At 48.9% G+C, this 21605-nt stretch overlaps 1 protein-coding gene across 1 annotated transcript in view; it reads left to right on the forward strand.

The window, feature by feature from the left end:
- The window catches only part of RYK (receptor like tyrosine kinase), a 424049-nt gene that overhangs the window by 203261 nt on the left and 199183 nt on the right, over window positions 1-21605 (forward strand). The window contains exon 9 of the mRNA XM_082248811.1: window positions 9049-9135. Coding sequence (XP_082104937.1) covers window positions 9049-9135 — 87 coding nt within the window. The remainder of the gene's footprint in view (window positions 1-9048; window positions 9136-21605) is intronic.

Below are 21605 nucleotides of genomic sequence, written 5' to 3' on the forward strand. Positions count from 1 at the left end.
GGGGTGCCTTGCATGTTTAACCTAATTTTAAAATCTATGAGCAACATTTGCCAATTTCCTCTCTTGCAGTAATTTGTCATTGGTGTCTGGTTTCTGTTTCCATATCCAATAACACGGCCTGAATTTAGTTATACATTTTTTAAGTCCTCATTCATAAAACCTTGATAAGGGTGTTGGTTGACTGAGGAAATGTTTGTAATTGGAAAAGAGAGCAGTTTCTGCTAATTAATGATCCTGGAACGCTTCCATAAAAGCGCCACATATCCACGTGCAACATGTGACTGTGTCATGTGGAATGTTTATATCTGATAAGATAGTTTCCCCAGGGCATTTAGTCAGATCAGCCATTGCTTTCAGCTGCCAGCAGCTGAAGATAATTTTATTTTGCTGTACCAAACCATTCTATTAAAAATTATGTTTCACTGGAGAGAGAATGGGTATTACTGACTCATGAAGTACCCTGCTCTCTTATCATTCATGGCTATTTCAGTGTATTTATGGGACAGTGCAGTTCAGTTCTTGGACATTTTGAACTTAGGAAATCAGTTGGACTTCTGTCCCGGCTCCAGTGTAACTAATCTCACTAAAAGCTTGGCTAAGCCTTGTCTGTCTTCCCATTGTTCGTGGTGATTATGTGTAAAGTCTCCGGCTCTGTGACGGCAGTTCTCATTGTCTCCAAGATAAGAGTCAACTTGGCAATGACAGCACATCCTCTCAGTTCAGTAAATTCAGAAGGTACTCAAATAGCAAGTTCTCAAAACAGTCAAGAACACTAGTAAACGAGGTTTCCCATAGCTGAAGATTTTTATCTTTAGTACCTTGAGGGTAGGGCTGGCCATACATGTTCAATTTTCTTGTACATTTTTCTGTTAGATTTACCAAAAACCATATAATAGGAGGTCAAAACTAAACAACATTTTCAATTGTATCCTATTAGGCAGGCCTTTGTACTACATAGTTGAAGGTAAATCTAAAGAAAATTGTACAGAAAATTTTATAATGTATGGCCAGCCTAAGGGTACACAGCCATTCTTCTGTGTGCCATTTTTCCTGCGTTTTCATGTCAATGGAGCTTAAAGCGATTTTAAAGATATTAGTTTCTTTTTTTTTGTGTAAAATAGCAAACATGTTATATCTACCTGCTCTCTGTAAGGGATTTGCACAGAGCAGCCATATACTTCTTCTGGGCTGCTCCTCTTCATCAGGTGCCCCCATGGAGAGCCGCTTTCAGGGGGGAACCCGAGCGGGCACGCTCATGAGTCCTCCTGTTGCGTCCATTGGCACAGACAGCAGGACTCAGCCCCGCCCTCGGGTCCCGTGTCACTTGATTTGATTCACAGCAGTGGGAGCCAATGGCTCCTGCTGCATCAATCAATCCAATGAGGACCCAAGACAGCGGCTGGAGCCGCAGGGCTCATGCTCATCGCTGGAACGATTGGGTTCAGGTAAGAATGGGGGGAGAGGGGTGTCTGGGGGGCAGCTGCAGCTTCAAAGGTTTTTCACCTTCATGCATATAGGTGAAAAACACTGAGAATTTACAACTCCTTTAAAGCTATGCATAATGCTCCAAGTAGCGATTTGTTCCCTGCCACTAGCTACAGAGTAAATGTAAACACTTCACATTTGCTGTCCATAGGCAGGGTCCTAAACACCCCAAAGGAGGAAAGAAATTTGTACAATTTTCCCATCAACACACAGTGCTGACAAGGGAACCCCTCCTGCTAAAACATTGAAGATCGTAATAGCACAATTTTGCTGCTATTTTACCCCGATTTGGCAGCGATTTTACCGCAATTGTACCATTTTCATAGGTCATGTGTCAAAAAAAAAAAAATGCAGCAAAGACGTAACACTTGCGTTTATAGATGCATTCTTGCTGTGTTTTCAATTCAACAGGGAGGTGCGTTTTGTTGTTTTTTAACCAAAAAGGCAGCACGCAAGGTGTTTTAACAGCGCAACGGACCAGTGTGATGACCTACAAAGAATATAAAAGGGGATGCATTTTTCTTGAGCTTTTCTTGCACTAATGGTGCTTATAATGGCCGTCAATAAATTCATATTCATTTAAGTTCATGACATTAATTAAAAATTTGAATATAATACATTTTTATATAAATGTATATATTTCTCTTACGTCCTCCGACAGTCGCCGCCACCTCGAAGTCATCGATATTGGGTATTGACTTCCGCAGGAGTAGCTAGGCATAAGACTTAGTCAAAAGAACAAAGGCATTTGCATATACACACCCATGGGGGCTGTCCCACTAGGTCAATACCCCCCTGCAGTGACCACTCCCAACTCAGTTTCTCTCTGCCCAGCGTCAGGAGTAGTTAGGCTTCCCTGTGCTGGGGCTACAGTCTCAGCCTATCTAATCCTTTTTTATTTAATTTCTTTGAAAATGTCAGTTTTTTTTCTTTGATTTACTAGCTGTTTATTTGTCAGCTTTAGTTTAGTCGGTTCTTCGGATGAAGATGGATTCATGCGGGGGTGGGATTTGGACTGGCCGCCCTGGTTCTCCAGGGCATGAGGGTCAGATGGACCCCCAGCCCGCCATCGAGCGTTCAGCCGTGGTTCGTCCTGGCACTATGAACGACCCATCCCTGCTCGCAGCAGGGATGCAGCCGTGAGGTGGCTACCTCACTGGACTCATCTGCGATACTGCAGTGAAATGTCCCTGGCTAACGGCATTCCCTGTCAGATGAGGACAGCGGCTTTCCGCAATTAGAGGCTCCCCACGCCATCTGGTACAGGTAAGTACTTCTGTGTGGGGCCTCTGTGTGGGGTGGCAGTCCTGTGTTGCTGTGTGTCCCCCATGTCTGTGCCGGTGTGGGCCTCCCTGTTTGGTGATCCCTGTGGGATATTTTTTGCACATACAATGCTGTGTGTTTGTGGGAGCCCCTTTCCCTGTGTCACTTAGGTGTTTTCACTGGGGGTGCAGACTGTGTGTGTGGCGGCCGCAGCGCCATTTTAGGTATGGGCAAGCATGTTGGGCTTCACTATGGGCATCACTACATGCTGTTTTGGCGCCATTCGCCGCCATTTTGCGGTGGCAGAACGATCAGTCCGACCGCATGTTCGGCGGCCATTTTACCGGAGCCTTTCCATTGAGTCCTATGGGGCAGACATTTTCCCTGAGTCATTGCAGCCTATAATTCAGCCTGTTTCTGACATCACTTCCTTTTCCTCTGAGGCAGCGACATCGGTGGTAACACTCTGCGGGGCTCTGCAGACTATTCCTCTCACCCTTCTGTGTGTTCATCTCTGGCTTAGTTTTCTTCACCTGTTTGGGGGTCCTGTGTCACTGTACCTGTAGCGGTGGGCTGCGCACTCCGCAGCGGTTTTAAAGGGGCAGTACCTTATTATTTTTGCACTGTTCCTTCATTGGGCAATGGATTTTCAGGACAGTAAATTCCCCCCAGCTTTGCTGGGGGGCCCCGGTTCTCCTGTGGCCCCTCTAAAACCTGATTTGGCCGCTGTGGTGGCGACCTTAGTGTCCAATATGAGGTGCTTCTGGCTGAACGTGCTGCTAGAAAGAGGCCCAGATTGTCTCTCCTCTGATTCAGATGGTGATATGGCTGCTGCGGCGAGCGTGCCCTTTTCAGGGTCCCGCTCATCTCTAGACCCGCTGGGGTCTGAGGGGGAGGCTGAGGTGAAGGGGGTTGATACTTCCTCCCCGGGGTCGCCTGAAGAGTGCGCGACCATGGATGAATTTATTGTTTCTGTAAAGGAAACACTACATTTGGAGGATGAGCCCAGTCCTCCGGGCATTGTGTCCTCGTTTGGGGGACACAGGACCCGCAAGTCGGCGCAGGTTTTTCCCTGTCCCACTGGGTTTCATTACACTGTTAATGAACTGTGGCGCACTTTAAAACGTCCATTCCTGGTACCTAGTCGGTTCAAATTGCTTTATCCTTTCCGCCGGCTACGGAATCACGATGGTGTGTGCCTCCGCAGGTGGATCACACTGTGGCAGTCTTAAACAAGGCTACCTTGGTTCCTTCAGAGGATACCCTGGTTTTTCAGGATCCCACGGACCGGCGGTTGGAGTCTCTAGCCCGCCATTCCTATACGGTGGCGGGCTCGTTGCTCAAACCCATTTTCGCGTCCGTTTTGGTGGCTCAGGCGGTGGCTGATTGGACTAAGGTGCTTAGGAGCAACCTCGTGTCTGATGCTGTTCCACCTGCCCGGCTGGATATGGTGGATCAAATTCACCAAGGAATCATGTATTTGTGTGATGCGGCCTTAAATGAGGCCCCTTTGGCAGCACGCCTGTCTAGTGTCTCGGTACTTAACTGTCGACTAATCTGGCTGAAGAGCTGGTCAGCTTACCAGTCCTCGCGGAAAACAGTTGCTGATTTTCCCTATGCTGGTTCTCGCCTTTTTGGCGAGGCGTTGGATACCCTGGTGAAAGGCATCACAGGGGGCAAGAGCACTATGCTGCCCCAGAACCCGAAGAAAAAGTCCTTTCATGGCAAGCGGGGTTCGGTCTTGATCCAATCAGGGGTCCTTTCGTGCCTTTCGGAACCAATCGAAGGGCAAGCCCTTCAAGGGCCAGGGTAACCAGAAGAAGCCCTGGGCGGGCAAACAGAAGTCGGGCAATGCCAGCTCTGCGGGTCAGTCCGCCTCCGCCTGAAGGGGCGCCCTCACCCAATTCCGGGGTGGGGGGACGTTTGCTCGGTTTCCTCCAACCTTGGCTGCTCCGTGTTTCGGACAGGTGGGTTCAGGAAATCGTTCGATCAGGATACAAGATCGAATTCCTATCCCAACCAGGGAACAGATTTTTTGCCTCAAATTTTCATTTACCTCCTGGGCGTCTGCAGGATCTGCACCAAGCGGTGCGGGATCTTCTTGCTCAGGGGGTGATTGTCCCGGTGCCTCATCGGGACAGGTTTCGAGGATTTTATTCAAATCTGTTCTGTGCCCAGGAAGGAGGGCAAAGTACGTTGAATTCTGGAACTAAAAGCGCTGAACCGCTTCGTGCGAGTTCGGAAGTTTCGGATGGAGTCTCTCTGTTCGGTGGTGGCCTCCCTGAGTTCAGGGGAATTCCTGGCCTCGATAGATCTGAGGGATGCGTATCTGCACATCCCCATTTTCGAGGGTCACCAGAGGTACCTTCGGTTTGCTATCGCAGAGGACCACTATCAGTTTGTGGCGCGTTACCTTTCGGTCTCGCTTCGGCTCCAAGGGTTTTTACCAAGGTACTGGCACCAGTTCTGGGCCTGTTGAGGGCACAGGGCATTGTGGTCTTGGGGTACCTAGACGATCTTCTTCTGAGATAGTGTCAGCCAAGACCTTCTGCACGATCTGTCCATTATGGTGCAGACGCTACTAGAGTTCGGTTGGACTATCAACGTTCGGAAGTCGACGTTGTCTCCATCGGTTCGTCTTCCCTATCTGGGAATGATCCTGGACTCTGCTCAGGCGAAGGTGTTCTTGCCGAACCTTACAGGCCGAGGTCAGGTCCCTCAGGGACAATCCGTCCTCGTCACTCAGGACCTGTATGCGAGGCTTGGGGTTGATGGTTTCGGCCTTCGAGGCGATACCCTTTGCTCAGTTTCACACGCGGGCTCTCCAAGCGGAGATCCTGGCCAGGTGGGACAGAGTCCCTGGATCTGAGTGTCTCATTGAATCGTCAGACCAGATTGTCTCTTCTGTGGTGGCTCCAGTCCCCGACGGTGTCGGAGGGGAAGTCCTTCCGTCCGTTGTTGTGGACGGTGATTACCACGGATGCCAGCCTCTCGGGCTGGGGTGGAGTCCTGGGCAACCTGTCTGCCCAGGGCACTTGGTCGGAGGAGGAGTCCTCCCTTTCGATAAATGTGCTGGAATTGAGAGCGATAAAACTCTCTCTTCCAATGGTCGGACCGTCTTCAGGGCCGTCCTGTTCGGGTACAGACGGACAATGCTACCGCGGTGGCTTACATCAACCACCAAGGGGGCACCAGGAGTGCCCGGGCGGCCCAGGAGGTGACCGACATTTTGTCTTGGGCCAAGACTCATGTCCCGGCGATTTCAGCTGTTCACATTCCGGGTGTGGGGAATTGGCAGGCCGACTATCTGAGCCGCCAGACCCTGGACCCGGAGGTCTTCCAAATGCTGTGTGCGAAGTGGGGATCCCCAGACGTGGATCTGTTCGCATCTCGTCTAAACCAAAAGGTGGAAAGGTTCGTGGCAAGAACGCGCGATCCTCTGGCAGACGCCTCCGATGCGTTGGTGGCCCCTTGGCATCAGTATCGTCTGATGTATGCCTTTCCTCCGATTCAGTTGCTGTCCAGGTTCCTCCGCAGGTTGGCCTCAGAACCGCACCTGGTGATTCTGGTGGCAGTGGCGGCTACCACTGCGGGAAGATCTCCTGTCACAGGGTCCGATCTTCCATCCTGCTTTACAGTCGCTGGCTTTAACGGCCTGGCTGTTGAGACCCAAGTCTTAAGGGATAGGGGTCTCTCCCCTGAGGTCATCCCTACCCTTGTTAAGGCTAGGAAATCCTCTTCTGGTGTTGGCCTTCCTCCAGCCTGGGGTGGACCAGCACCTGGCGCTGGCCACAATCAAGGGCCAGGTGTCCGCACTGGCTATTCTTTTCCAACGCCCTGTGGTGTCTCATTCCCTGGTTCGCACCTTCATTCAAGGTGTGCGACATTTGGCTCCTCCCAGGAGGGAGCCTTTACCTCTGTGGGACTTGAACTTGGTTCTGTCCGTATTACAGCGTTCTCCCTTTGAAAACATCCAGGAGATATCGTTGCCTCTGCTGTCTTAGAAGGTTGCCTTTTTGGTGGCGATCACTTCGGCTCGCAGCGTATCGGAGTTGGCGGCATTGTCTTGCCACTCTCCTTACTTGATTATTCACAAGGATAAGGTGGTCTTGCGACCACACCCGTCTTTTCTTCCTAAGGTGGTCTCTGAGTTCCACCTTAATGAGGACACTGTCCTGCCTTCGCATTGTACGAAGCCTAAACATCCCAAGGAGGTTGCATTGCATTCCTTGGATGTTATCCGGGCGATCAGGGTTTACCTGACGTCCACGGAATCCTTTCGGAAGACAGATTCCCTCTTTGTCCTTCCTGAGGGACCTCGGAAGGGCATGGCTGCATCCGCAGCGACTATTGCCAAATGGATCAGACAGACCATTGAACAGGCTTATGCCTTGAAGGAACGGGTTCCACCCTTCCCTGTTAAGGCGCACTCTACCAGATCTGTGAGTGCGTTTTGGGCCTATTGGCATCGTGCCTCGGTGGCACAGGTGTGCAAAGCTGCGACTTGGTCGTCGGTGCACACTTTTTCCAAATTCTACAAAGTAGACGTTCTGGCATCGGCTGATGCCTCCTTTGGCCGCAAGGTTCTCAGTGCGGCAGTGCCATGAAGGACCCTTGTTTTTTCTCTGGGTCCCTGGCTGTTGGTGTTTGCTTTCCTGGGCTGTTGCTCCTGTTGAGCATTGTTTTCGGTGTCCCAGAAGGTTCTCTTACTGTGCTTGTAAGATTCCTTTCTCTGATGGGGTACTGCGTTGCCTTTTCTATGGTTGCGTCTCCCACCCCTCATGTCTACACTGCTTTGGGACATCCCAATAGTGATGACTAGAGGTGGCGGCGACTGTCGGAGGACGTAAGAGAAAACTGAATTTTTGTAAAATCTTACCTGTAAAATTCCTTTCTCTGAGTCCTCCGACAGTCGCCGCCCCCGCCCCTCTTTTGGGGTTGTTGTCTTATTACCTACTGCTATGCTGCCAATCTGAGTTGGGAGTGGTCACTGCAGGGGGGTATTGACCTAGTGGGACAGCCCCCATGGGTGTGTATATGCAAATCTTTGTTCTTTTGACTAAGTCTTATGCCTAGCTACTCCTGCGGAGCGGAAGTCAATACCCAATAGTGATGACTTAGAGGTGGCGGCGACTGTCGGAGGACTCAGAGAAAGGAATTTTACAGGTAAGATTTTACAAAAATTCTGTTTTTTTTTTTTTTTTTTTTTTTTTTTTAGAAACGCTCATTTCTGGGTTCGGCCAGGTGCATCCTTTTAGTTTTCGGCACCAACATTTTAATTTCAGTGCACCTCTAATTTTTAGGCTTTGCTTTCTGTATCCAGTTGTGTTTCTGTGATGTAGCAGTGTACATTATATCTTTATGGCTTTTGCATTGCAGTGTGAAAAGAGCATCATCGTAGAAAAAAAAAAAAAAGTTAGGATTACTTCAAATGGTAGATATTCTTTTTTCCTTGTGAAATACTAATAAAAAGCTTTCTTTATGTAAAAATTTTTTGTTCCACTGAAAGGGATTTAATACCTATTTCGCTATTCTCTTCTTGTTATCCATGTTTTAATCCAAGGTTTGCTTTACCATAAAATCATTTATCAACTGACGTCTTTAAGGTAAGGCTAAGTCTCGGCTTGTTCTTTACTAGTCTACTTACGCATGATACTAAAGGTATGACAAACAGCCTAAGGAAGGTTATTTAGGCATCCATTATTGCAAAGAACCAAATAGCACAGTCATTTCTGTCAAATTACGCTGACCTGGATTGGTGCTGAACAGTGAATGACTTTGACTTGGAAAATACAGTATATTTGGTTTTATGGGTGCTGCAGGTCCACTGTTAAGAGACTGTCTATGGAACAGAAAGAAAAGCAGGTTTGAAGTGTAGCAAACACCTGCAGAAAGAAACCTATACAATCCCTCTGTTACTGCCCAATGCCAGGCTGTTCTAATGTGCTTAGCTTCTGCAATGCTGAATAGTGCTAAAGGCTGCTCTCGCCCCATCTTGCCTCATACATATTCCTGTTGGCCAGTAAGCTAGCCCATCACTGTGATGGGTCAGTAGAAATGTCTGGGGGCAGGACTTCAGTGGAAAGAACCAATACTAACTGGAGCTGTTGGTGTTTTGCCTATAAAAGCACCCTAGCGTTCAGCCAGGCTCTTTGTAGCTGCTGCAGAAGTGTGTGGGCACCTCTTGGTTCCTGCACTTTATACATGCTAAAGTGTGTTTTTTTTTTTTTATGATGGTTTTTTTATGATGGTAGAAAATACCCCTGCTTATGCACTTTTTTTTTCTTTATTTGTATATAGGTACATTTGGGCGAATCTTCCATGGTATCCTAGTTGACGATAAGGATCCCAGCAAAGAGAAGCCAGTGTTTGTAAAAAGTGTGAAAGGTAAGTCATCCATGTGTGGCTCTTTTGTAGTTGACCAATACTCGTCTAAATTTTTTTTACTTTAGTTTTACTAAAGATGGCACCATTTTAGGCTTTTTTTGTGACTCTTACCAAAAGAGGGACTTTTAGAGTACAGAGTACAAGACTGGTGTTCTCTTTAAAAAAAAAAAAAACAAAAAAAAACTTATGATTGAATTGGTCTTATTACCAGATTTTTCTGAAAGATAGTTGTTGACTAATGACCTTTTTCTAAAATAGTCATAAAGCTCTCCTCACAATCTCATATCCTAAATCCCGCCAAAATCCCAGGTCTTGCATCTCATTGTCTTGTAGTGTTTAAAGTGATATTAAAGGCCTGTTGTGTTTTTTTTTTTTTTTTAATTACTGGTTATACTTCACTGCTCTGTGCAGTGGTTTTGCACAGAGCACCCCAGATCCTCCCTTTCTCAGATCCCCGGCTGGCTCTCCTGGCCCCTCCCTCCTGCTTTGTGCCCCCACCCATTTGGCTCCCTGGCTTGGAGAGACCGCAGCGGGAGCCCATATCTCCCCCTCCTGTGTAAGAGTCCCCAGAGAGCTGAGGCTGTCGTACACAGCAATGGATCGCAATGGGGCTCTAGTAAGAATTAGGGCTGGGGGGCTGCTGCCGCCGCCCATAGAATGCATGAAGGTAAAAAACCTTGAGCCTTTAAAACCGGTTAATTTCTCTTTAGTTCGATGGACACGGAGCTCCATAGTTAGGAACTACTGAGTTATATTGCCTCCTCCAGGAGTAGGACTAGGCAGTACAAAAAACACTTGGCTACACCTATGGGCCATCCTCAGCTCATATATAACCCTCCTCTCTGCTCTAGGCAATCATTTTTAATCTGTCTAGTCAGGAGTAAGGACCTAGGCTCCCGGCTGGGATCTCTTGGTCCTAGCAATTTGTTTCCCTTGGGAGATCTACAATCAATTGCCGGGCTGGACGACAGGCTGGATAATCTAGATCCACTGGTCCCACCAGTTTAGCCAGTGAGTGCGACCGTAGATACCAGTTAGGTCGGCCGCAAACTATACATAGAGTTAAACGTCTCGCAGGGTCGCATACGACCGTGGCGTGCATCTGTTTCGCAGCAGTGCCTTGGCCAACAGCTTCCCTACTTTGGTGGCAAGTATTCTGTCTGGAGCGTTGCCCGTGCTAGGTAAGTACAGTGTCCCCTCTCGCCTTATGGTGTTTTTTTGGGGTGGATGTAAGTTACCTCCAGGGAGGGTCGGACCTGCCTGCAGGATCACTCCTTCCATCCTAAAATCCCCCTGTGGGCTTTCCCCCATTCCCTTTCCTCCTGTCTGGACCTGAAGTCTGGTGGGGGTCCCAGGGCAGAGGATGCAGCAGAGACCCCTGGGGGTAGCTTGTGTCCTGCCCTGGTAGTCTGGAGGGGTCGCAGAGTAGGAGACCCCTAGGTGCATGCACTAACTGGTTGCAATGTGGGTGTAGTGCAGGGGGGTCCCATTGCAAAGACCAGTGCAGAGTGCACAGCAGAGTCTCCCCTAACACGTGTCCTATCTGTGGAGTACAGTACCTTCGGAGGGGTTCTCTTGCAGAGGGCTCAGGGAAGATTTTGGCAGCATGCTTCAGCATCTGTAGCTGCTGACGGCCATGTTGGAGAAGTCCGATGACATCATGGCGGGCATTTTCCCTTGGTTTAGCTAGTCTCCGTCTGGCAGCCGTGTTTGTGTAGCCCGATGTCACGGCAGCCATTTTCCTTTAGTCCGGGAAATGATGGAGATGAACCGAAGCCTTGTGCGGTTGCCGAAGCTCCTACTCTTCCTTTTCCTTTTCAGTTTCTGCTACCTCCTCAGTTTCCTCTTCCTGTGTTCAGGTCATATGAAAAGGGATGGCATCCATGGCGTTGCTGGGTCCAAATTTTTGGCGCTCCTTCGGTTCGGTAGGGTAAGTCCTTGGGGATCCCTGTTATCTCTCTCTGCGCTGATTTGTACCCTGAGCATTTGGGGGGGGGGGGGGGGAGGGAGAATCCTTTAGTGGTGCAAAAAGATTTTTTTTTTTTTTTTTTACTGCAAGGTCTTCCTTTCCTTATGGAGCCTCAGCGTCACATCTCCCCCACTGACCCCCTCATGGAGGTGGCAGGTCCCTCAAACTCCAGCTTCCCGTGATTGCACTGACGGCAGTTCTGCGGTCCTTGGTGTCCCGGGTGGAAGTGGCGGGTTGGCAAAGACCCAGGAGGAAGCATCCCCCCATCTTCCTATGCTCAGTCTGTCTCATTCTGAGCCTGATGCCAGGGGGCCTAATATCGCACCCCCAGATCCGTCTAAAAGTAAGGATGATTCCTCCATGGTGGCAACAGCGAATGAAAAAGCGCTAGTAGACAGACTAATCACTACAGTGTGTGAGACTTTAAAAATGGAGAATGTGGCTGTGTCGTTTGGTACGCATACGTCACCTCGCTCTCCGAAGGTGGTTCCTTATGTAATAGTGCAGCGCTAATCACAACAGATAAAGACAGATTATTAATATGATAGTATGTGTGATTAATATACAAATCATATGGAGTCCATATAAGTGATCAAATCTAAGAGGTAAAAGGGTAAACGACACCACCATTCCCAGGAGAACCACAAACGGATAGTAAAGAGGGTGACTGGAAAACCAGGAAGAAAACTTCACACCCTATGTGAGAAGTTAATCCCCTTAACAAATTGAGTGGACCACTAAGTTTATAGGTGGTCAAATCAGGCAAAACATCCATCCATAGGCAATAAAAATGGTCATCTGTCCTCCAACTCCTGAATTGTGAAAGTCAAAGAAAAAGATGCTCCCATAGTGCATTAAAAGACATCACATTTATTGTGTTAAAAAGATTGATTGCACTTACAAGAAGCTGAACATATGCAAGCATACAGGAGATAATGGTGCGGCGTTCCTGCGGGCTTTGCTCCACTTACCCGGATTCTGGGGGGAAACATAGAACCTTCAACCAGAATTGAGAAGCATGATGTCGTCACCCCTGTAGACCACGTCCTACATGTTTCGTCATATGTGACGTCATCTGGGGGTTCGTCAATGTGGGTCTGTGGGATTGTGATCAGCGCTGCACTATTTGTTCTGTTTTGGAAGCCTGCATCGTAATTCCATGTGCTAGCAGCTCTCGACGCAGTGTTTATTTGGCTTTGACTTGTTTCCTTATGTGCCTTATTTTGCAGGTTTGGGAACAACCAAACTTAACTTTGTACTCCCCAAACCTTTTGCTGTACGTTGCCCTTTTAAAAAAGTGGACTAGTCCACCGTTGGTGGACCCTCCTGTTTCCAGGTTGAATAAAGTGACCGTGATCCCAGTAGAGGAATCCTCGTTCTTTAAGGACCCAGGTGATGGGAAAGTGGAGGCTGTGGCACGCAGCATTATTACTATGGCTGGTTCGGTATTGCGGCCAGTCTTTGCCTCACCACACCCCAGCTTTTGCGAAAGGGTCTAGGGAACGAGCAGCTTCCCGCTGCTTATGTTGATTTAACAGACCAGTTGGTCCATGGGCTGCAGTTTGTGATGCACCTTTCTGTTTCAGCGGTCGTAATTAGGCGCGTACTGTGACTTAAGAATTGGTTTGCAGACCAAGCCTCTAAGAAAGCTCTCATTGATCTGCCATTTTAAGGCAATCGCCTGTTTTGGGCTACCCTGGATGACCATTTTTTTTGTCTTGTCCTTTTTTTTAGGTCCTTAGTCTCCTTGTGCCAATTTAATTCCAGCAAAGGTTTAGATAATGTCCGCACTACCTAAGGTCCCCCCTATCCCTGTCCAGGGAATTGATTTACCTAGGCCTGATTCTAATTCTGACCATGGTGGTCCTTCCTCTGAACAAACTTCAGGAACCATACGCCGCAATTCACTGGCTGCTGTAAGACAGTTCTTACTCCCAATTTGCATACAAGTTCTGAGTCTGGTGTTATCCACCTTCAAGACAATTCTGTTTGCACAGTCCTACATGCAGCTCCTTTAGTAGGTTCGGCTCCACAGGGGGACACAGAGGTTCGTGGTGAGGTAACTGGTACCTCTGTCTGACGCCGCAGGCGTCCAAGGACCATGGTAAGGCCAGTATCATCCTGAGCTCAGGCTTTTCCCGCAGTTCCTGCGAGGAATCGAGGGCGAGAATCTTCTGATTATTCTGGTGGGCGTAAACGCCTTTTGGTAGCTTCCTCTCGGAGAAGACCAGATGTCCCAAGGGCTGAGCTACCATCCTGCTTTAGTCACTGGTTTTAATGGCTTAGCTATTGAAAGCCAGGTACTGAGGGATAGAGATTTGTCTGGATCAGTGATCCCTATTATGGTGAAGGCCGGGGGTTATCTTCCAGCAAGATATACCATTGTACATGGAAAGCATACATTTCTTGGTGTCGATTGGCGCTCCTCCCCGATCCTTTTCTATGGCTCGTGTTTTAGCCTTTTCTTCAACGGGACGTTGATCGCAAATTGGCCTTGAGTATCATCAAGGGCCAGGTGTCTGCCTTGGATATCTTCTTTCAGCGACCCCTAGCCACGTACTCTTTAGTTCGTATTTTCATACAGGGGGTTCGAAATGTGGCTCCACCTGTATGGTCTCTTTTGCCGCTGTGGGATTTACATTTCTCTATCGTTCATCAACAGACGCAGCTCCTTCTCCATTACTAGTAGGGTTATGCTCCTCCCATCAGCAATAGGCACTAGGCAGGCAAAAAGCTAAACCACACCTATGGGGGCTGTCCCTGCCAGAACTCTATCATTAATCAGTTTGTTCTGCCTAGTGTTAGGAATAGGACCTAGCCCTGCTGGGACTTCATTCTTAGCTGTAACAGGGAAAGTTTGTAATTTTCTATTTTCTCACTAGTTAGTTCCTGAGGACCAAGATCCAGGGGAACTAAAAGCAACAGCCGGCTGTGGTTTTTGAACTGGGTAATCTAGATCCTTAAAGTCTCTCAGCCTGGCCAAGAGGGGCTGGGAAGAGCATGACCTGGAACTCCCGAGTCACAGCTTCCCCTTGGCTGACAGTAACTGCATCCCGGGTGGGAGGTGATCTCTCGGAGTTGCGCCCACCTGGTACTGTGGTATAGTGAGTAAATGTTGCCCCCAAAAATCCCTGGTGGTCTAAGGGTGGTCGTGGGCCCCTCCCTTACTTAAAAGTAACTTGTAAACTGCACGGCTCCCCCCTGTGATGCTGGAATTACTAGACCAGTTGGCTCAAGCTCTGATATTCATGTGTGATATGTCCCTGGATTCAGTTCTGTTAGTGGCCACGACGTCCGCAGTGGGGATCGCGATTAGGCTGGTTGGGTGACTAGGCCTCAAAAAGGCTGTGGCTGATCTTCTGTTTACAGGGGAGAGGCTTTTTGGATCCTCTCTAGACGAGTTGATCTAAGGTATCACGTGGGTAAGAGCACGAATCTGCCCCAATCTTCTAAAAGTAAGGCGCCACGTCTTAGGCAGGGGCCTTTCTTTTTAATGCTCATGAACGTCTTTTTCGTGCCTCTGGGTCGCAAGAGAAAGTAAAATCCTTCAGGTCTTTTGGGGGTCCCAAGAAGCTATTGTTTGGGAAAGACTAAGTCTGTAAAATCTGTGCCTGCCGACTAGTCCTCCGCTGCATAAAGGGGCGCACTCACGAATTGATCCGATCAGGGTACAAGATAGAAATCCAGTCTCTTCCGTTGGACAGGTTCTTCCTGTCCAATCTATAATTATTCCCAGTCCGGTTATGGGACCTGTGTGGGGCAGTACAAGATTTGCTGTTGCAAGGAGTGATTGTACCGGTTCTATCTCATGAACGATTTTAAGGGTTTTATTCAAACCTATTCACAGTGCCCAGAAAGGGGGGCAAGGTGCGTCCCATTCTGGATCTCAAGGCTCTGAATCGCTTTAGGTTTCAGATGGAATCCACAGTAGTGGCGTCTCTTCATTGGGGATCTTGGCCTCCATAGATATCAAGGACGCATATCTACACAGCCCTATTTATGCTGGACTCTGGCGGTTTCTTCGCTTTGCAGTAGCAGAGGGACATTATCAATTGTGGCGTTACCCTTTGGGCTCGCCTCCACTCTAGTGTTTACCAAGGTCCTAGCTCTGGTATTGGTATTGTTACGCCAGTGGGGGATTGCGGTACTAGGGTACCTGGACGATCTCCTGTTGAGACTGGAGTATTTGGGCTTGAATCTGGATTCAGCCTTGCAAAGGTTTTTCTCCCCCCGGACAAGCTACAAAAGTTGCAGTCGGCGATTCGGTTGTTGCTGGACAGAAATCTGTCCTCTCTGCGAGTTTGCATGCAGGCCTTGGGTTTGATAGTATCGCCCTTCAAGGGTGTCCCCTTTGCTCAGTTCCACACAAGACTGTTGCAAAGGGAGATTCTGGTCAAATGGAACAAGGATCCAAAGTCCTTGGATTCTATGATTCGTTTGAGCCACAACTCGAAGTCTGCTCTGTTGTGGTGTATTCAGTCTACAGCTCTGTGCCCAGGGCAAGTCCTTCCTTCCGTTGTTTTGGACAGTAGTAACCACGGACGCCAGCCTGTCGGGCTGGGGTAACTCTGTGCCCAAGGTACTTGGACGATTGAAGAGTCAAGACTTCTGAAAAATTTTTGGAGCTCAGAGCAAAAAAGCTATGTCTGCGTCACTGGACGACTCGTCTGCAAGATTGTCTGGTTCGGCTTCAGACAACGCCATGGCTGTGGCTTACATCAATCAACAGAGGGGCACCAATAGTGTCTTGGCAGCCAAGGAGGTGGCCGAGATTCTGTCCTGGGTGGAAAGCTTTGTTCCAGCCCTCTCTGCTGTACACATTCCAGGTGTGGAAAACTGGCAGGCGGATTACCTGAGTCGTCAGGTGTTGGATCAAGGGAAGTGGTTCCTTCATCCGGAGGCATTAATCTCCAGTGTGTTCGGTGGAGGACTCCCGAGGTCGATCTGTTTGCTTCCCGCCTCAACAAGAAGGTTCAGAGGTTCATAGCCAGGTCTCGAGATCCTCTGGCCGACTCCACAGATGCACTGGTGTCTCCTTGGGGTTGGTATCGCCTGATTTATACTTTTTGCCCATTAGAACTTCTGCCGTGGCTTCTGCGCGGGTTAGAGGTGGAATGCATTCCGGTCATTCTGGTGGCTCTGGGCTGGTCTCCCTGGTCCTTTAGACAGGGACCTAATAAGGCTGGTCGCCGATACTCCATGGAGAATTCCTCTCAGGGAAGATCTGCTGTCTCAAGGCCCGATCTTCCATCCTGCCTTACAGTCGCTGGCTTTAACGGCATGGCTGTTGACAGCCAGGTGTTGAGGAATAGGGGTCTTTCTGACTCTGTGATTCCTACGCTCTTGAAGGCTAGGTAGTCGACCTCCAGGAAAATGTATAATCGTACGTGGAAGTCATACCTCTCATGGTGTGAATCACTGAAGGTGCATCCCTGCTTGTTTTTTAAAGCTAGAATTTTTGCCTTTCTGCAGAAAGGAGTCTAACCGCTTTTGACTTTGGGCACAATCAAAGGCCAAGTCTCGGCTTTGGCTATATATTTCCAATGCCCATTAGCTACGCATGCATTGACTCATACTTCTATCCAGGGAGCGCGCCATATGGCTCCTCCGAGAAGGTCCCTGCTACCTCCGTGGGACCTCAATCTGGTATTATCTGTTCTTCAAAAGCCTCCTTTTGAGAACAATCGGGAGATTTCTCTGCTCTCGTTGTCCCAGAAGGTTGCCTTCTTGGTGGCTATCACTTCTGCTCGCCGAGTATCTGAACTCTTAGTGGTGTCCTGCCGTTCACCTTATCTGGTGATACACAGAGATAAAGTGGTACTTCGACCTAATCAGTCGTTTCTTCCTAAGGTAGTTTCTGATTTTCATCTGAATGAAGACATTGTGTTGCCTCCACTCTACCCTAAGGCCAAACATTTTAGGAATTTGCGTTACACTCTTTGGATGTGTTTGGGCGATCAGGGTCTATCTGGAGACAACTGAGTCTTTTGGAAAATCAGACGCTTTTTTTTTTTTTTATCCTTACCGAAGGATCTCGTAAAGGATTGGCTGCGTCTGCGGCGACCATATCCAGGTGGATCAGGCTGATGGTAGTTCAGGTTCCTCCTTTTCGGGTGAAAGCGCATTCTACGAGAGCGCTGAGTGCCTCTTGGGCTTTTCGCCATCAGGCGTTGGTGCTGAAAGTGTGCAAGGCGGCAACTTGGTCGTCTGTGCATACATTTACAAAATTCTACACAGTAGACGTGTTGGCACTCACGGATGCTTCTTTTGGCCGCAAGGATTTGCAGACTGTGGTTTGAAAGAGAACTATTTTTTTTTTTTAGTTTCTCTTTGAGGGTGTATTTTGTTCTGGGAGAGCTCTGGTTGTTCCTGGTTGAGCTCCGTGTTACTTGATTGGCTATGTTTCGCCTTTGGGGGACTTGCGTTTAATTTTTTGCATTGTCTTCCCACCCCTCATAAATATACTGCTATGGGTCGTCCCTACTAGTAATGAAGATGGAGCTGCGTTTGTGGATGAACGATGGAGAAAACTAAATTGATGATGGCAGTGTGTGAGGGGTTATGCCTGCAGGAACAGCCCCCATAGGTGTGGTTGAGCTTTTTGCCTGCCTAGTGCCTATTCCTGATGGGAGGAGCATAACCCTACTAGTAATGGAGGAGCTGCGTCTGTTGATGAACTTCAGAGAAAAGGATTTTATAAGTTCTTACAAAAATCCAGTGTTAGTGCTTTCGGTTCTCCAGAAACCTCCATTTGAGAATATGCTTTCGGTTCTCCAGAAATCTCCATTTGAGACTATGCCGAAGATTCCCTTGCCTACGTTATCCCAGAAGGTGGCATTTTTGGTTGCGATTACCTCGGCCCGCAGGGTTTCGGCGTTGGCAGCATTATCCTGTCGTAGTCCCTATTTATTGGTCCATAGGGATAAAGTGGTTCTTCGTCACTGTCCATTTCTGTCCAAAGCTGTCTCTGACTTTCATTTGAACGAGGACATTGTGTGGCCTTCCTTGTGTCCCAAGCCAGCTCATCCAAAGGAATTTGCTTTGCATACCTTGGATGTGGTTCAGGCCATTCGGGCTTATCTGGCAGCTACCAAGTCCTTTTGGAGGTCAGACTTTTTTTGTGGTTCCGAACGGACAAAGGAAAGGGCTGGCCACTTCTTCGGCTACCATCTCCAAATGGATCAGACAGTGACTCGGGCCTATTCTAATAAAGGTCAAGTTCCACCTTTTCCCTGTCACGGCGCATTCTACTCGGGCGCTGAGTATGTCTTGGGCCTTCCGTCATCCAGCATTATTATTAAAAGTTTGCAAGACGGCCACTTGGTCATTGGGGCATACTTCTACGAAATTCTATAAAGTAGATATGTTGGCATCTGCGGATGCTTCTTTTGGCCGCAAAGTTCTTTAGGCTGTTGTTTAAGAGGGGATGTTCCCTCTTGAGGGATGTTTTTCTTTCAATTTTTATTTTTCAGATGGGGCTCCTGTGTCCTGGTTAGGGCTCTTTTAGCTTGGGTTATTTTCCCCACCCCTCATTTTCCTTTTGGCACTGCTTTTGAACGTGCCTGTAGTTATGTTCTATGGAGCGCTGTATCCGTTGATGAACAAAAGAGAACATGGTATTTTTGTACTTACCGTAAAATCCATTTCTCTGGCAGACACAGCACCCAACTCTCCAAAGCGTTTTGATACTAATACTGCTTGCTACTAAACTGATTACCTAAAGCAGAGAGGGGGGTTATATACCAGCTGAGGATGGCCCATGGGCGTAGCCAGGTGTTTTTTGTTCTGCTTAGTCCTACTCTTGGAGAAGGCAATATAACCCAGTAGTTATGATCTATGGAGAGCTGTGTCTGTCAAACTCAAAGAAATGGACTTTACGGTTAGTACAAAAATCCAATTTTCTCTTCCGTTCACTGACAGACACAGCTCAATGTCTTCTAGACCCTTGGGCTTATGCTGCTCTCTCTTCAGGAGTAGGACTAGACGGAAACTATTTTGGCTACGCCCCTGAGGCAGTCCCAGGGGGTATACCATCACTTCCTGCTATAGGACTTCAGTTTTTTTTCTACCTAGTCAAGAGAGCAAGGATCTGGCTCTCTGCTGGGAACTGTGATCCTGCCATTTTTTCTTTTTTCTTATTTTTGTTCCTGTGTGAACTACATTAAACAGCTGGACTGGGCGACACACTGGATATCCTAGATCCTTATGTTCTTCCCAGTCTGACCCAACTATTAGCTCCACGCTAGGTAGGCCGCGACATAGCCCCACTGGATGAGGGCTGGCCGGAGAGTGAAACACCTCGCAAGGTCGCATAGCCCTGGTCACGACCGCAGTCACGATCAGAAGCTGCAGCGTACCTCGGGCCGCAGCACCCCCATTCCAAGATGGTGCGGTGGACTGCTGGGAGAGGTGCCTGCCTAATGCCAAGGTGTGGTGAGTAGTGTCCCCCCTCCTTTCTCTGGGAATAGCTGCGGTGGTCGCTGGCCCTCCCTTGGGATGGTAGCCCCCCTCTGTGTCCTTCCTCCCTTCAGTTTCCCCCCCTCTCCCTAGCGGGGTTCCCCTGAGTTGCTCGCCTTCATCTGCCCCCCTTAGCCCCCTTTTGGGGGGTACGGATGTTTTTGGGGTGGGGGCACTTTACTGGTGCTGGATCGGAAGGCGGGGTGGGTGTATGTTGCTGAGGGCCCCCCATTGGGGATGCCTGTACCTTTGGTGGGGGGGGGGGGGGGGCTGGTGGATTCTTATTTGCCTGGGGTCCCGGGTCCCATGCAGGGCCGCCATTTTGCAGTGGATGGTGTTCACTGGCTTTGGTGGCCATGTTTGTGTAGTCCAGCGGCCGTGTTTTGGGTTTCCCATTGAAAATAGCGGTGGCCATTTTCTTGTGCGGTGATGTGCTGCGGGGGCCTCTAGTGTGAGTATCGGCGCTTCCTGTTTCTCTTTGATCGCAGTGTGGTAGGCTGTTTGGCGCTCTCCAGCTCTGGGGTGGTGAGTTCTAGTGGGTATACGATCCTTCCTCTGCTATATGCACTGGGGGTGCACTGGTTCTTGTGGTGCTCCAAGCGGTGTGCGACTAAAAGAAAACTTTTTTCTTTTTGTGCACAGTGCAGCTCCGAATAACCGTGGAGCCTCTGGAGTGTGTATAACCACCTGACCCACTCCTTGAAGCCACGGGACCCTCTGGATCTCAGTCTACCCTGGCGGCCGGCAGTCACTTGTCTCAAAAGTTGATATAGCACTGCAAAGGTGGCCTACCAAAAACTGCCCCCCGCCTTCACCTATATCCTTGGTTTCCTCAGTCTGAGGTGGATTTGGCCGCCACGGTTGAGAGTTAGCCCACTGGGTCTGCATCCATGCACACTGAGCGCTCTAACAGTGAGGACAAATCTTCCTCCTCCACAGCTGCTCAAGAAAAAGCGCTGGTGGAGGCTTTGATTGTATCAGTGCGGGAAACTTTAAAGTTTGACGATGCTGGTGCAGTTTGGCACCCACAAATCTTCCAAGGTGACAAATGTGTTCCCTTATCCTGCCTATTTTGACGAGATTGTCACTAGTCAGTGGGGTTTCCCGCAACACATAGTTGAACTACCTACGCGCTTCGTGAGGAGATATCCCTTTTGAGGATTCTCTCCTGAAGAAACTAACGGTTCCACCGTCGGTGGACTATAAGGTTTCCAGGCTAAATATTGCCACACTTTTGCTGGTGGAGTATTCTTCATCCTTTAAGGATCCTGTGGCCAAGCGGGCTGAGGCTCTGGGCCGTTCCCTTTTCACTGTGGCAGGTTCAATGTTGAGGCTGGTGTTTGCTATCACCTTGGTATCCCAGACTTTAACGGAATGGGCAAAAATTTTACGTCAGGATCTGAAAGGCGGTCAACACCCTCCTGAGATTGCAGATCAGTTGATCCAGGGGTTACAGTACATCTGTGATGCATCTTTGGATACGGCCCCCTTGGCCGGCAGGGTATCTGTGACTGCAGTGATTCTTCGCCGCATGATTTGGTTGAAGTACTGGTCGGCCAACCAGGCTGCTAAAAAGGTGCTGACTGATCTACCTTTTGTAGGTGACCGTTTGTTCGGTGCCTCTATGGAAGAGATCATTAAGGGCCTTACAGGAGGTAAAAGTACCTTACTTCCGCAGGTTGCTAGGGGCAAGGAACCTCATCAAACGTGGTCCCTTTTTTCTCTGCTCACAAGTGGCCCTTTCGTCCGTCTGTATTACAGGAAAAAGGTTTCAGTTCAACCCCTAAATTCGCGGAAGACTCAGAGAGACCCTTGAATGGTAAGTTGAAAGCGGGCACCACTGGTTCCGTAGACAAGCCTTCCCCAGCCTGAAAGGGCGCCCTTACCCGCATTTCCAGTGGGGGGATGCCTTTGCCTTTTTACAAACCTGTGGTCCATGCTCATTCAGGACAAATGGGTCCACGGTTTTGGTTCGTTTTTACAAGATCAAGCTTCGGTCCTTGCCTCTAGAAAGGTTCCTTCCTTCCAACTTGCGCCTGTCTCA

This window comes from Pelophylax lessonae, assembly GCF_965119305.1.
Source record: "Pelophylax lessonae genome assembly, chromosome: 3".
Taxonomy (NCBI): Eukaryota; Metazoa; Chordata; class Amphibia; order Anura; family Ranidae; genus Pelophylax; species Pelophylax lessonae.